Raw genomic sequence first — 15,598 nt, forward strand, 5'->3', positions numbered from 1 at the left:
AAGCGGTGTCCATACAACCATCAAGGGGCAACTCTTTGTGGTGGATTGTGGAAACGCCCGCATTCAGGTGACCGATCTCCAGAAGAACGTCGTACAGCAAGTGACTCCTTCAGGATCAGAAAGGTCTTCCCGCATCTGCAACTACTTTGACGTGGCCGTGAACTCAAAAGGCCTCATCGCCCTGACCTGTGCGGCTGAACGAGCTGTGCTGGTCTTCAACCGTCATGGACGCCTCCTGCAAACGTTTGGAGGCACTTTGATTGGTGCTACCAACGAGGAGCTCGATGCTCCCAGAGGAGTGACAGTCACACGCCAAGATGAGTTCTTGGTCGCTGACCTAAAGCGTGGCACCCTTACTTCCTTAAAGCTGGACCCCAAAACAGGGGCCAGGATGGAGCGCACGGTGGTGACTGGGTACCACAGACCCTACCTGGTGGCAGCCTGTCTCACCACTGGGTTCATGGCTGTGTCGGAACGGGGAAATGAGACCGGACGCGTCCCATGCATCCGGGTCCTGGAGCCTGGCTGGAACACTGTTCGGATCCTAGGGGTGTGCTCTGGCTTGGGGCCTGTTCTCACCTTCCCTTGGGGTCTCTGTATTGACAGTGATGGGGATGTCCTGGTGGCAGACTGGGGAAAGCAGCACCACCGGGTTCTCATCTACCCATCCACAGGTGTTGGCTGGCCCCTGGTGAATGACAGCCTCAGCAGCCCGAGGGGCCTGGCGCTGCTCCCCGATGGTCACATGGTCGTGTCAGACAGCATGAATCACTGCATCAAGATCTACCACTACAAGTAAACCGCGGATGATGACAAATAAAGAGATAGAAACATGGATAGAGTTAGCACTATATTTCAGAACTTATTTATAATATCATGGGGAAATTATAATGTGAGTATTATTTACAGCCTCTACCTCCTACCTACTTTAATTTGACGTTTGATGAGAGTTAAATAATCACTATATTATTTAGAATTATGGATAATTATTACAAATTATTTACATCATACCTATCCATCAAAAATAAACATGTAAGAAAGTAAAAATGCATGCTTTACATTTCCCTTGAGTGTTTATAAAATGTTTTTATTCCAATGTATTAACAACCCATAATGCTCTGTTCCTGAACGATATACAATGACATTTTGTGAATTATAACCATAAGGCAAAACATTTTATCAATCAATAATCAAGACAAGTTAGAGAACTTTGAGTGTAATCAGCCAATCAAATAGTTAAGTTAGCTTTATGATGATTTGTATTGTCCATATCTCTGACTGGAAAACATTAAACTTTGGTTTAAATCTAATGTTGCATGTTCCTGTTGTCACTGGGGCTAATGTCCAACCCTTTAGCTTTTGGGTATTTCTCTGTGACCAGGATTTCCCCCAAACACCTGTTTTTCCTGAAAAGTCTGAAATCAATAAAAAAAGGGAACAAGACGCTGATCCAAAGAACAAATACAGCAAATGAGTAATTGCCCAAATTTTGCAACAACGGACATTCTGACAAACAGTGTATGTAAACAAACCCCCCCCCCCCCCCCCCCCACACACACACACACACACACACACACACACACACACACACACACACACACACACACACACACACACACACACACACACACACACACACACACACACACACACACACACACACACACACACACACACACACACACACACTGCAGTATAAAGTGCAGGTTCAGTTTCTGCTTCAGTCTGACTTCACATCAGAGGACCGCACAGCATGGAGCTGCTCACCAAAACTCTGTTTCTGTGCCTAGCACTCGCCCTTACTAATGGAGCACCTGCGTGAGTATTAATCAACTACTTCATCTTGAAATTAATTTACACTCATCAGCTCACGATGTGCTAGTTTTAATACTGATCTCAAGATCCTTTACTTCCAACATCATGTGCATTTCCAAGAGTTGTTCCAAGCCTTGAAAAGAGACCTCTGTGTGTTTATTTAGGCTACAAAGCAAACGGTATATGTGTATATAAAAAATAATATCTTGTTATATAGTGCAAATCAATGCAGAAACCCAGTAAATGGGTCCTGCTTCAGAGGCAATGAGTTACATCTGTGACTAATGTGTAATTTGTGCTTTCCCAGTACAACCAATGCAGTACAAAGTCACTGTTTATCCATTTCATAACTGTGTTTGTTCGTTCTCAAAGTCCACAGTTTGGATCAATTGATCAAATAAAGAAGTGCATAGTCAATCATGTCACTGATTGACCTTGTTTCAAACTGACTCAAGGATTTTTCTAAATGAAATGTTATGTGGTGGAAATTAAGGATCTATTTTATGATCCCCAGGCACCATGATGCAGCAGTAGACGGTAGGTTTAACTATACTGTATATATATATTTATTACAATGACAACCTGTCTCATATACACATTAACTGTATTTTCCAATCATTTCAGTTGCTCTTATGGTAACAAGAGATATTATGTCCATGTTTAGATGCTTCTCTACCAGACCGCTGTGATGAGATTGGGTTTGATGCCATTACTCCTGACGAGAAAGGAACCACTTTCTTCTTCAGAGGTGCGGAACATTTCTGATAAAGAATAATGGAATTTCTATTCTAACTAGTCTAATTTTAAACTGATGATTTCCCTTCAGGTAGCCACTTGTGGGAAGGCTTTCATGGTCCAGCTCAGCTGTCCAATGAGTCCTTCCAGCATCTTGATGACATCCATAACATCGGCCATGTTGATGCCGCCTTCCGCATGCACAACATAGAGCACCTAGACGACCACGATCACATCTATTTCTTCCTGGTACGATCCAAGGATACTATTACTTGTGATGTGGTTTGTCAAAAATATTCTTATCCAAAGCTATATTTCTACCTGTCCTTTTTCTGATCTTATCTATAGGATGACAAGGTGTTCAGCTATCATGACCAAGCTCTGGAAGAAGGGTATCCGAAAGAAATCCAGCAAGACTTCCCAGGAGTCCCCTCTCATCTGGACGCGGCTGTGGAGTGCCCCAAAGGAGAGTGCATGACCGACTCAGTTCTGTTCTTCAAGGGTGAGTTGGCATTCGTGGTAGAACTATTCATCTCGCTGAGTGGAAAGTATCACAGAACTGTGCTTCCCTCACTAATATAACGCCAATGCTGCTCCCTAGTGGAGGAAAGTAGCTGCACCGGTAATACATTTAGTCATAAAGCCAGACCTTCTTCCCCCAAACACAGGTCGTAAGGTCGTCTGTAAAAAAAACAGCTTAAGATGACTTTTTACTTTTTTATAACGCTCCATACTAAATATGGCAAAAGAGGGAGTCGGGAGACACCTACATTTTTCCTACAGGGATCATTTAAAGTTTATTTTATCTTATAATATGAAGATTGGCAACTCTGACTATTTGTGTCCCGTGTATAACAACGTCCACGTATTTATATACACATACGTTTTAATTAGACCTTTGTTAACAATTGAGCATATTCAAACAAATAATTGCCCCCACAGGACAGGATGTACATGTTTATGACATTGCAACAAAGACAGTGAAGACCAAGACGTGGTCCCACCTGCCCGTCTGCACCTCTGCTTTGCGCTGGCTAGAGCACTACTACTGTTTCCACGGAAACAACTTCACCAAGTTCCACCCGGTATCCGGAGATGTGAGCGGTGTTTACCCAAAGGACGCCCGCAGTTACTTCATGAAGTGCCCCAACCACGGTGAGTTCATCCAGAAAAGAACAATGAAGTTTGATTCAAATTAGTTTTTTTGTAAGAAATAGAAACAGATGTATTTTTGGCTGAATGTATAATCTTCTGTTCAGGTCATGGCGGTGACTACAAAGTCCTGAAATGCAGTGATGTGAAAATAGATGCCATCACCACTGATGATGCAGGCAAAAGTTACTTCTTCGCAGGTAAAGTAACAAAATAATAACAAAATAAGAGGTCTTTAAATGAATATTCCAACATTGAGCTATTTCCCTTTGATAATTTGTCAAGAACTTGAAACAAGAAAGACTATTTCAAACCCCCGTTAGGCCCCATCTACATGCGTCTGGACACCAGGCGTGACGGCCTCCACGCCTTCCCAATCACCAGGTCGTGGAAGGAGGTGACCAACGGGGTGGATGCTGTCTTTTCCTACGATGACAAAATGTACCTGATTAAGGTAGGTCTTAAAGTAACGACGAAAAGACAATTTATTTGTGTATGAGTTGAAATGAATACACCCTGTTCTCCCAAACGCACGCAGGATGATCAGGTTTACATCTACAAATCAGCTGCTCACTACGCCCTGATTGAAGGATACCCTAAAACCCTGAAGGAAGAGCTCGGCATTGAAGGACACGTGGACGCTGCTTTCGTCTGTCCTGAAGATGACACAGTTCATATTATCATAGGTAAGGTTACTACGGGCTTATCCAATTCATTTTTGGGTTAAAAGTTTTCTGCTCGACTGCTAAAATATTTCTTCAACAGGAAGGACGATTCGTGCGATCGACCTATCTGCCACGCCCAGGGCCGTGACCAATGAGAGGCCCCTGCCTTTCTCCGACATTGACGCTGCTTTGTGCAGTGCAGAAGGAATTAATGTGTTCAAAGGTGCAACGTATTACCACTACGAAAGCCCCATGACACTGGCTATGAGCAGAATCGCCCCTGAGCCTCTAAATGTTACCAGAGCAATGATGGGGTGTGAGGAATAGGATGAAAGAACACTCAAACCTTTTATTCCCCTACTACGCACGCAAGAAAATAAATGGCATCTATCCATAAGAATCTAAATCACTTGGTAAACAGGTTCAAACGTGAGTTTTTGGAAAAGTGTCCCCCCCATGATGAATAAAATGTTGAAACTACATACTGGAGTGTCCTTTTAGTGGTTGGTGTGCCACTATTTATGGTGTCTTTATCATAGAAAATAACATGTATTATTGGTTTGATGTTTTCAAGTTGCATATGTGAAAATTAGAACTATAAAATCTATGATGAGGAATGACATCCAAAGGCAAAGTTTAAAGTAATGATGGAGTTTGGCCACAAGAGGCCCTACTGTACAAATGAATGAGTTACAGCAGAAGTAACAGCGGATCAGATCCAAACTGAGCTGATACTTTATGAACAGGTTAAGGAGAAAGGTCCTTTTGCACATTTTCCAATTGGGATTTTTAACTAAATACTCTGAACTGCCTTAAAATATGTAAATACTCTGCAATAGTGTGAAGTTCCGTCAATATACGTACAATATACTGCAAAAACAACTCCACATTCAGCTTCAATGTTTGGCAGCTTCATACAAATGGAAGGGAGTTGCTGTTCCACTTGGTGTTGCCAGCAACAATTTGCAGCTGTGCTAAAGATCTGCAGGTCGGGACTCTATTAGGAGAAATGCTTGTTTTTTTTGCAAAAATAAGGCCGGATCATAACAATAAGCCTGACAGAGGCATTTCTACTTCAGATATTAAAGGGTTGAAGCAGTGCTGCGTAAAACACACAGATTTGCTCCCAATATTTGGTTAATTTCTTGATTTTTTTTCACCGATAGAATAGTCAATATATTATAAATGTTTGCATTTTTTTTTTTTTAAATATGGTATTATGAGGTACATCGTTTGATTTTCGAGAGCTTTTAATGGCTATCATCTGATTGTATTTGTGTTGGGTGTTTATATTATGTCTAAAAGAAAAATAACTTTTCAAATTAAGTTCCTGTCCGTTTTTTCAATATATTCCCCGTAACAACAAAGTGAGCTTTCAATTTCCACTACACTAAAGTCAAAACGTTTATGACCAAAAACAGTTCTAGTCTTGTTATCACAATATACAGTATTTCCGTGTTGTCCATGCCCATATCAGGTCGTACGGTCACGTAGGCAGCAGCCACCAAGAGTCCAGAGCTGGGGAGGCATTAGCAGCCATTCAAGGCCCTTTCACTCCCTGGAGAGGGTTTTGTTCAGACAAAATCCCTGGGACTTTCAGCTCGCATAAAGGAAGTGCTGGCCTCAGCACGGCTTAATGGGCGAGGCCATGAGGACACACACACACACACACACACACACACACACACACACACACACACACACACACACACACACACACACACACACACACACACACACACACACACACACGCACACACACATACTTGCACGTGCACATAGAAACACCACCGCGGATACACATACAGTATGCACAGCAGACAGTACGGACTGCCGTTGCTCACACACAGCTGCCAGCTATCCAGTAATACTAATAACGGAAGCTTAGATATTAAACATTTATTTTATTTTGTTCAATTTCAATTTGTATTTCTGATCGATACATTTAATTCCAATGTTTGTTTTAGATTTATTTTTTTTCATTACAGGAAAGACCACCAGGTCACCATGATGATTGGTTCTCTGGGGACCATGAGCATCCAGCTAGAAGTATCTTTATTCCATGTGGAACTTGAATAAACCACACTGGTATCCCCATTGCTAATCAATAGGCCATACTGAATTTCACCCTGCACCAATAAAGCCTTCAGAGAAATTGTTCTTGAAATAATATTCCGGGGATAAAATCCAGAAAGATGGCGCACACGGACATCGAGGAGGACAGTGTTTGAGTCCCGTGTAAAACAAAAAACTACTTATTTTGTTGACTACTTAACCTCCGTGCATTACTGAATATACCTAACAAATGTGGTTATTATAATCATGACATTTTCCTTAAACACAACCTAGTAGTTTTGTTGTCTAAACATGTCATAGTTTAGTTTAACCACGTGTATAAAACGTTGACCGCGTGCCCGTATGTGACATTTACACGTACGCTAAACCATGATCTTTTCATTCACCTAAACGAGTACTTGTGTTGCCAAAAAAGAACCAAGGAGTTTTGTTTGTATTCACAATGTCAACTACTCGTTTAAATCTACGAATGCTCGTACATTCGTGACATATTGTGAATGAGGTCTGTGCGTTATATCCACAAAAACACTAAATGCAAAGCAACCTCAAAAGGCATTTCAATGAGATCACGTTGAATAAAGTCACAAACATCACCGGGGTAAGGCACAATCTTGTATTTTTGCACAGCACAATAATAACAGAGGGTAACTTAACACTCATTGAACACAGAAGAAAAGAGATCCAGGAAGAAAGTGCAAACCATGACAGACATAGGTATGGTACAAAAAGTTTATTCAGTAACAGTTCTGTAAACATCTGAGGTAAATGAACATTTACATCAACATGTTCTTTAACAAAAGGTTCAGACGCAAGGCACTTCTCTTCAAAGACAGTTGTTTGACAACGGGAGAAATAGCAGGGTGGTTCTTCATTTCTAACTCGGGCGATTCTGTGTCCCTGCTTGAAGGGGCGCCGTGAAAATCCCTCCACATAACCTCTGTTTTAATCACGGGACCTTTCATTCAAGGCTCATCCACATCCAGGAAAAGTTGGAACGGCCAAAAGTATCTCAATCAGTATTGAGGACAGAAAAGAACAATCGCTTTAGGTTCTCTTTTTGTCCACTCCAAGTCTAATTTCATATTGTTATTCCCATAAATAAACAAAAATATGTTGATATCCCTTTTCCAAGGACACCCTTTCTTTTTTCCATTTAAACTATCTTCATATCCTCATTACAGTGGTCTATTACTATTTAACTGAGCAAATCTTTATCACCATATTGTCAGTACTAAGAACAGCGAGCAACAACAACACATTCCACTGATTGTAATAAGTCCAATGACCTTTGTCGTCTTTTAGAGACAAAGGTCAACCATTTTTCTCAGAATAATAAAAGGGGTTTTCAAATGTCTGTGTTAGGGTTCGGGTTGAGGCTACCAAGCAAAGCTCTTTACAGGTTCCATCCTGTATTGAGAAATCTTTGGCACAAATATCTTTGGTTAGATTTGACACATCACAGCTAACGTGCTTCAGCTGCCAGATTCAGCTGGAGTTGTTTTTTGGCACCCAAGATTTGTAGAGAGACATGTAAACATTCAACAGAGTCAGCAAAAAGCAAATATATATGTATATTATATATATGTGTTTGGTTCAAGCTGAAATCCTGCCTGAAGTGATCAGAAGTTACAGGGCAGACATTTAGTCTGGAGAGCACTAACAATGTTTGATAAGCACAATGTCCTCGGAAAACACTTCAACATGTTGAAGGCTGGACCTCGTAAATGCTTACCAAATGCAAAAAGAGTATTAACTCAAGTTTGCCAGCGACTGATAATAAAACTGCTTCCAAATACAATACAACGAGCGTATTGGCTTAGTTAGAGTTAGATAGGAAGTCAGTCACTACTCTCATTCCATTCACTATCAGACTGCATTTAGGAGACTTTGATAAGCTTCAAGACTGGAAAAAAATCCACCAAACTATTTCTATAAAAAAATCATAATCTTTGATAATGTGCAAAAGTTAATAATTTGTGATGAACATACATACATTAACATAAGCAATGTATAAGTTACCATTAATTCTAACTTCGTCCAAAAGCGTTCATAAGCTGTTGAGCTAATAGATGTTCCGAGATGCCATGGGTGTTATTATTTATACGATATGTGGCCATTTGAGAGTCCACCCTCAGATCTGACTTATCGAACACCACGGTGTTCTTTCAGGACAACGCCATGGGTTATTGAGCTGACAGTAAAACATGGAAACAGACCTGGACAAAACATCAACAACAATGAAGACCGTGAGATGTGGTTGAAGCTTCAGAGAAAGTGAGTAAGGGGACCTTGAGTTAAGATTATTTTTTTAAACTACAAAAACAACATTTTGTTTATTTCAAAATGTCAACGAAATCAAATCAGACTTATATTGGGTTGTTTTGGTTATGTGTTTAAATGCTATAGCTAGCACTTTTGTGTTATTCTAGTATTATTCCAATTATATTAAAACTATATATCGAAGAGAAACACAAAGATATACAAACCCAGAATGATGTTCGCCCCAAACCTAAATCCTTTGTCCTCTTGCTAATAGGGAGCCTTTTCATTCCCGAATGAAAACATTCAGAGTAAGATTTGATCAATTAAAGCTGTTGGGAAGTACATTTAAATCAGCCATTTTCAGTTTGGTTTATGTTTTTGTCTTTAGGCAGGAATTAATAAGAAGAACAGGAAAAATGAACATTCCTATGTGGGACATCTGTTAAGAACTGACAGAGAAATAAAAGTTTTTTAGATCATATCGCTTTCTTTTTTTCCAAAAAATCTAAAAGCTACAGTATAATCTAAGTCTAGAAAAATAACCTAGAGTCCTCCTACAGATCAGCTAGGGGCACTCGACAGTTCTGTAACACACTGCAAACACAAGCATCCCAAAGAAGGGGAAGTGATTTGTTCAAGCTGCAGAGCTTCAAATCGCTGTAGACATAGTTAAGGCGCTCCATCGTGTAATATAAAAAAAAAGACCTCAAGTCTTCTAACATTGGATTTTTGCATAAAGTGACCTGTTGGGGCCAATGTCGGAAAACGCTAAAGCACTTTTGATCTTCTAGGTAAAAGTCGCTATAAATTGCAGCTTGAGCAGAAACTACCTTTTTCAAATGTAGCTAGTTTCTCTAAAACATCTTTGGTGCCTATCAATACTTTGAATATATTTACATATGTATATAGTTTATCCTGATGGAACTGCAGAGATGTAATCTTTGAAAACACTGAAACATAATTAAAGGTACACACACACACACACACACACACACACACACACACACACACACACACACACACACACACACACACACACACACACACACACACACACACACACACACACACAGCCTGTGAACCTAAGGACTCTGTCTCAGGGTGGGACCTCGGTGAGTCCCTCTCTTCATTGAAACTCCAGGCTGTGTGAGCGCGGCACACTCGTACGGACACGACGCACGGACGGTTCGGCTCCATCATCACGTCACGGTAAGAAGTGAAAATAAAGAAACCTCTCCTCCGATGTCTCACAGAAAATAAAAAAAAAGATAAATAAAGGAATATAGTAACGCTGCCTCCACGCCCCCAATGTATAAGTTAGTCCAACCAGAATCATCATCATCATCATCGTCATCATCATCGTCATCATCATCACTATAACCTCTTCTGACTTGTGTCTGTGCTGACTATATATATATATATATATATATATATATATAGTAAATTATATTATATATGTATATTGCTGATCGATACTACTAGCTAGCGTTTTTATTTGGCTACTTTTTTGTAAGTTCTCTTTTTATTTTAGAATTGCCTTCCTTGCCTGCAGTTATTGATTGGGCTTGTTTATTGAACATCTATTTTAATGGCGCGTATCAACTATGATGTTTGCCTGGTCAGGCCAAACTATTTCTATCTCTACTTCTACCTTATAATTCTGAGATGAAAGTGAGCAGCCCCCTCCAAATGAATAGTGTTTTCTTCATGCAGGCATGTCAGTAGCTGGAGGGCATGCTTTTTTATGTGTTTTCTACATGTACACATCATGTCTGCATGGTTGTGTAAATGTGTGTGTGTGTGTGTGTGTGTGTGTGTGTGTGTGTGTGTGTGTGTGTGTGTGTGTGTGTGTGTGTGTGTGTGTGTGTGTGTGTGTGTGTGTGTGTGTGTGTGTGTGTGTGTGTGTTAGCTACACTGCCAAGTCGTCGGGACGAGCTCGGATGCCGCCGCTCCTGAAGGCCCGACTCGGCTTCCGGATGTTCGGCGCGGGAGAAGCAGGAGGCGGGTGCATCTCCACCCTGGTTACCACGGTGAAGTCGTCATGTAGGCCCGTTTGAGGCGATGTAGTTTCTTCATCCACCACCTCCTCCGGTGCAAGGGGGGAGAGAGGGGTGTGACGAGGAAGTGTAGGAAACTCAGAGTGTTCCTCCCCATCTGGGAGTGGCGGGGTGCTCTCCCCGTGAGGAGAGGAGGAGGAGGTGGTGGTAGAAGAGGGCAGAGGAGGAGGGCAGGAGGAGGAGTTTTGTCCTTCCTGATTGTGGAGCTCCAGCGCCATGTTGCTCCAGTTCTGATCCATCTCCTTCAGCTGACTGCGGCCCCCGACACTCCCCCCCTCGCCGTAAAAGGAAGTGGGCAGGGCCTCCAACAGGAAGTCGTCTGGGTGGAACTCGTCCATCTTTAGTGCTGCGGGCACAGACATCACTGCAGGGGAGGCTTCCGCTGGACAGTAGGCTCCGCCCTCCGCTGCTCCACCCCCTATCACGTTCATGCAGGAGTACGGGATGGACTCACTGCTGACCCCCTGCTTGACCTTCTTCCAGCCCAGGTGGTATATCTCCAACAGGTTGAGGAGCAGAGACACGCAGGCAACCACCAGCATGAAGATGATGAAGATTGTCTTTTCAGTGGGCCTGCGAAAACAGACAGACAAGATCAGATTTCATTCACAAATGTATAAAAAGAAAAAAGAAAAAAAAATTCACATGACATGAAAAATGACTAGCCCAATTCTCATGGATTATGTGGAAGTGTGTAGGAGAGGCCGAGCAAGAACTTAGGCTGATAACTGGGATATGTTGGTCCCATGGAATTGGCCTGGTCTGCGCTCTCCAAGTAATTTCGTTTTTAATGTTTATTTCCGAAAGAATCGTATTTGTGTTACAAAGTATTCCACCAGGAATATAGGCTTGTGTACAAAGTCATATGATTTCCGTGGAGTACAAAATGTGGTGTTGCATTACATTGAACACTCAAACACAAACTCCTACTGTCTAACCTGGAGATGAAGCAGTCCACCGTATTGGGGCAGGGCCAGCGGCCACATTTATAGAGCGGCCTCAGGTGGAAGCCATAGAGGAAGTACTGTCCCAGGATGAAGCCCACCTCAAACAGAGTCTTGAAGATGATGTTGAAGATGTAGGTCCTCAGTAACGCCCCGCGGATACGGATCTTTCCGTGCTCGTCACGAATAGGCGGCTTCTCCTTCTTCCCACCACCACCTCCTCCTCCGTTACCGACTCCATTGTGAAAGAGCGGGTCGTTGTCCTCCTGGTGCCGCCCGGCCTTTCTGAGCTCCTCCTCCCTCTCCCTCCTCTTCTCCTCCATGCGGACTATGTGCAGCACATGGCCCAGGTATATGAGCGTGGGCGTGGAGACAAAGATGATCTGCAGCACCCAGAAGCGGATGTGGGAGATGGGGAAGGCCTCGTCGTAGCAGACGTTCTCGCAACCGGGCTGCTGCGTGTTACAAGTAAAGTCCGACTGCTCGTCGCCCCAAACCTCTTCGGCTGCTGCGCCCAGAACCAAGATGCGGAAGATGAAGAGGACGGTAAGCCAAACCTGGGGAGGGAGGATGGAGAGATTAAAAAACACCGCAGTTAATGTGATCGTTTCATATTTATCTAGTTCATCAAAAGTCAATCAGACACCTTTCCAATCACAGTGGAGTGTTCTTGAGCATTCTCCAGCAGCCGCCCCAGAAAGCTCCAGTCCCCCATGCTTCACTCGATCTCTAGCCTGGATGGGAAACAAGAGTTTTAACTTTTAATGTTAAGAAAAAAGGCAGTCATTTGAAACAACTGGGCAGTTTTGAGCAAATATCTCTCAAACAAACATAAATATTGCATTTGTTCCTTATTATTTTCAGCTGTGGAATACACAATTTGGTTGCTGGAAACCCAATTACGGCACCATATTGGGATTCCCCAGGGGAAGGCAGACTTACTAAAATATTGTTTTATTGTCAGTGGTAAATCCATCGACCAGATATCAGAAGAAAAACTATCTTGATCTGGAAAGGAGAGAAAGAACATGCTCTGGTCAACATTATATGTCATTTTCAAACATGGATCAAATGTCACACACATAGAATAAATATCACCAATTATTTTCATCTGTACGGAGTCACTTATTGTAGGATACAACCAAACTGTATGTTTACTGTTCATGTTTAGTGACTGTCTGACTGCTTAAAGAATCATCTCTATAAACAGATGCCTACATATGAATTGAGAGTTGAATTGAATGTTGGTTTCTGAAGGGTTCTGGTTCATCAGGTTTGAGCAAGCATTGGTTGCAACAGTCTGTGTTTGGAGCAGAAGAGGCGTAACACATTGGCTTAACATGCAATCTCAGGACTCATCGGCTATGGCCTGACAATGAGCTAGCTGAAACTACCTTTGAAACGTGTGAAACATAGAAGTCATCTCTAAACTCTCTGGCTGCTTATCAGACAGTAAAGAACGACCAATATATCTTCTGGCTACACCACAAACATCAAAATGCAGCAGGACCTAAAGTTTATACGGGCACTAATGCAAATAATATAGGGAGCCTTGGTTCAACCGTATGTCATTCTATGTGTGTGTATTTATGCATGTAAGGTAACTTGGTTTGTGCACGCCTTTCTTACTTTATCCAAATGTTAAATTGCTTACAGACGTGCATCTATTTGTGCATGTGTGTGTCGCAGAGCAGGCTGGCTAGTGGACAATGGCCGGCCATCTGTGGGAAGTGAATGAGTGGATAACAGGTTGTCCCGGATGAATGCTGGACTCATCACAGCCCAGGAATGCTGAGGAGGGCAAATGTTTGCCTGGGATTGACGGATATATACACACGTGCAAAGACACACACTCAAATGTACAGTACCACACCTATCTGAAGCTATTTGTAACCTATATAACATATAATATTTAAGGTAATCCCAAGACTTCTCTCTTATTTACACTCACAATAAGTAGATCAGAGGTCGGAAAAAGCAACGAAAGGAAATCAAATAGTCAAATGAAGTTGCGTTCTGTAATATTGCCCCTTTAATACGATAAAAGTATTTGATATATCTCTGCTTAAGTCCATTAAAAGTCTGACTTTACAACACCCTAAAGCTGCTCAATGCTCAGTCTATGAGTGGACTGATGTAAACGCCAATCTAACAGTGGCATGTGAACATGTACATGATGTGTTGACCTGATGAAATACCATCTGTCAAGACAGACAATAGAGAAGCTGCCAGATGGACATTGTCCTAGCTGCCGTGTGCTTTTGATGGATCAGAGGTCTTTGTGCTAAAACAGCCCAAACAGTTAACTCTTGGCTTGCCGCTTGCACCCCGAAAACCTTTTTAAGATATGAGGACAGAGGCAATGCTCACATGAAACACTATTACGTTGTAATCATATAGCCTGATGTTGGTTAGATGCACATCCATAAACATTATAAATTAGGTGTTTTAACTTATGTAGCTGGTTTACACAAGGAAATTATGCTAGAGCTTGATAATGACTAAGGGTCAACAAGTGCTGAGGAATTAAGAGAAAGAACACGTGTAAAAGTGCATTTAGAGTATAAAAAAGTACAATATTTGATAACAATTCATTAAGCTGTATAGAGGTGACGTAAGAAAATAAATAAGCTTAAAGGAGCGTAAATGTGTTTAAAATGTGTGCAATACCACAAATAAATAGAGATGCTTAATGCGTGTAAAAGTACAATACAGTTTAAAGAAGCATATCAACAGCTCTTTAAATGATAACGATCTACGAGGAGCAAGAGTCAATCAGGGTGTCCAAATGTGAGGTTTTTATCCCAGAGAAAGTAACATCAACTGAGAAAACAGCGGGGTGCTTAAGAGCTGCAATGCGTTATGATGGACATTATTTGCAAGAAGAATCATAAATCACCCTTTAGGAACACTGGTTTTGAGTATTACATAGAAAATATCAAGATTACATATTTTGTACTACACCAATTCTTGGCTTTAACAACTTTGATGGTCTAGCTTGGTCCAAAATGACCAAACAAGATGAACACTTAAACTCAAAGGCTAATTGACAGAGTATAACACATCCTAATTTAATATCCAGGACCCAGTTTGGTGTGTTTTACTAATAATTGGGGTTATCATCGAAAACACAAAATCTCAATACTTAAAAGATGTCCGAGCTTCTATGTAAAAAAATGATTCTAGGAAATATTAGTGGCTTCCTGTCTGCCGTCTTTCCCACAGGGAAGTGACCGCAGCATGAGAGGTGCTCCTAATCCAGCAGGTGGAAGGGTGATAATCCCTCCTCTTCCCTCCCACTCCCCAACACCATCACTGCAGCGGCCTCCACCTGCTTACCGCTCTCCTCTGAAACACGGATCCTCCCGCAGCGCCTTCCCTCTTCTTTCTCTTTTTCTTCTTCTTCTTCTTCTGTTTTTACTCCCACCGGCGGGCTAAACGAGGAGTAGGTGAGATTAGAGAGAGAGAGAGAAAGAGAGAGAGACAGAGAGAGAGAGCGAGTTACAGAAGGAGAGAGGGAGGGTGAGAGAGGGAGTAAAAAAAGACGCGAGGCCAGTCTGGCGAAGGCGAAGCGGAGCGGCTGCGTCCCGCGTGGCCAGGGCCATCCGCTACTGTCACACATTGGTGTCCCCGTGCATGGGGCGCACGAGGGGGGTGATGGGGGAGGTGCGTGCTTTTTTGCGTGCGCGTGTGTATGTGAAAGAAGACGCACTCCATCACAACCCTGACAAGCCTCATATAAAACTACAGCGTTTACAACTAATTATATGAATGCAGTGTAGGAAAACTGTAGGTGGAAGTACTAAAGTGCAAAGATACTCTATTATGAGTAAAAGTGATGAATAAAAAAGAACATCAAAATGTACATAAAGTGCCAAAAGTAAAAGTGATA

General features: G+C 42.0%; 2 protein-coding genes across 3 annotated transcripts; one reads left to right on the forward strand and one right to left on the reverse strand.

Annotated features, from left to right (window-relative positions):
- Positions 1-1,682: 1,682 nt before the first annotated feature.
- On the forward strand, positions 1,683-4,847 carry hpxb (hemopexin b). Its single transcript, XM_079668751.1, has 10 exons — positions 1,683-1,818; positions 2,330-2,352; positions 2,480-2,563; positions 2,642-2,799; positions 2,899-3,052; positions 3,493-3,705; positions 3,810-3,902; positions 4,026-4,156; positions 4,241-4,388; positions 4,468-4,847. The coding sequence occupies exons 1-10, from the start codon at positions 1,754-1,756 to the stop codon at positions 4,692-4,694; spliced, it is 1,296 nt and encodes a 431-aa protein (XP_079524877.1). The 5' UTR covers positions 1,683-1,753; the 3' UTR covers positions 4,695-4,847.
- A 5,401-nt stretch (positions 4,848-10,248) lies between these two features.
- LOC307031547 (gap junction alpha-3 protein-like) lies at positions 10,249-15,089 on the reverse strand. Of its 2 annotated transcripts, XM_079668746.1 has the most exons (5): positions 15,046-15,089; positions 12,649-12,714; positions 12,353-12,440; positions 11,701-12,263; positions 10,249-11,335 (listed from the first exon to the last, which is right to left on the reverse strand). In XM_079668746.1, the coding sequence occupies exons 3-5, from the start codon at positions 12,419-12,421 to the stop codon at positions 10,615-10,617; spliced, it is 1,353 nt and encodes a 450-aa protein (XP_079524872.1). In that variant the 5' UTR covers positions 12,422-12,440; positions 12,649-12,714; positions 15,046-15,089; the 3' UTR covers positions 10,249-10,614. The 2 variants fall into 2 exon arrangements, with proteins under 2 accessions (XP_079524872.1, XP_079524873.1); XM_079668747.1 differs by lacking the exon at positions 15,046-15,089 and having other exon boundaries at positions 12,649-12,773.
- Positions 15,090-15,598: the final 509 nt, after the last annotated feature.

Source organism: Notothenia rossii (assembly GCF_949606895.1).
Source record: "Notothenia rossii genome assembly, chromosome: 3".
NCBI classification, from domain to species: Eukaryota; Metazoa; Chordata; class Actinopteri; order Perciformes; family Nototheniidae; genus Notothenia; species Notothenia rossii.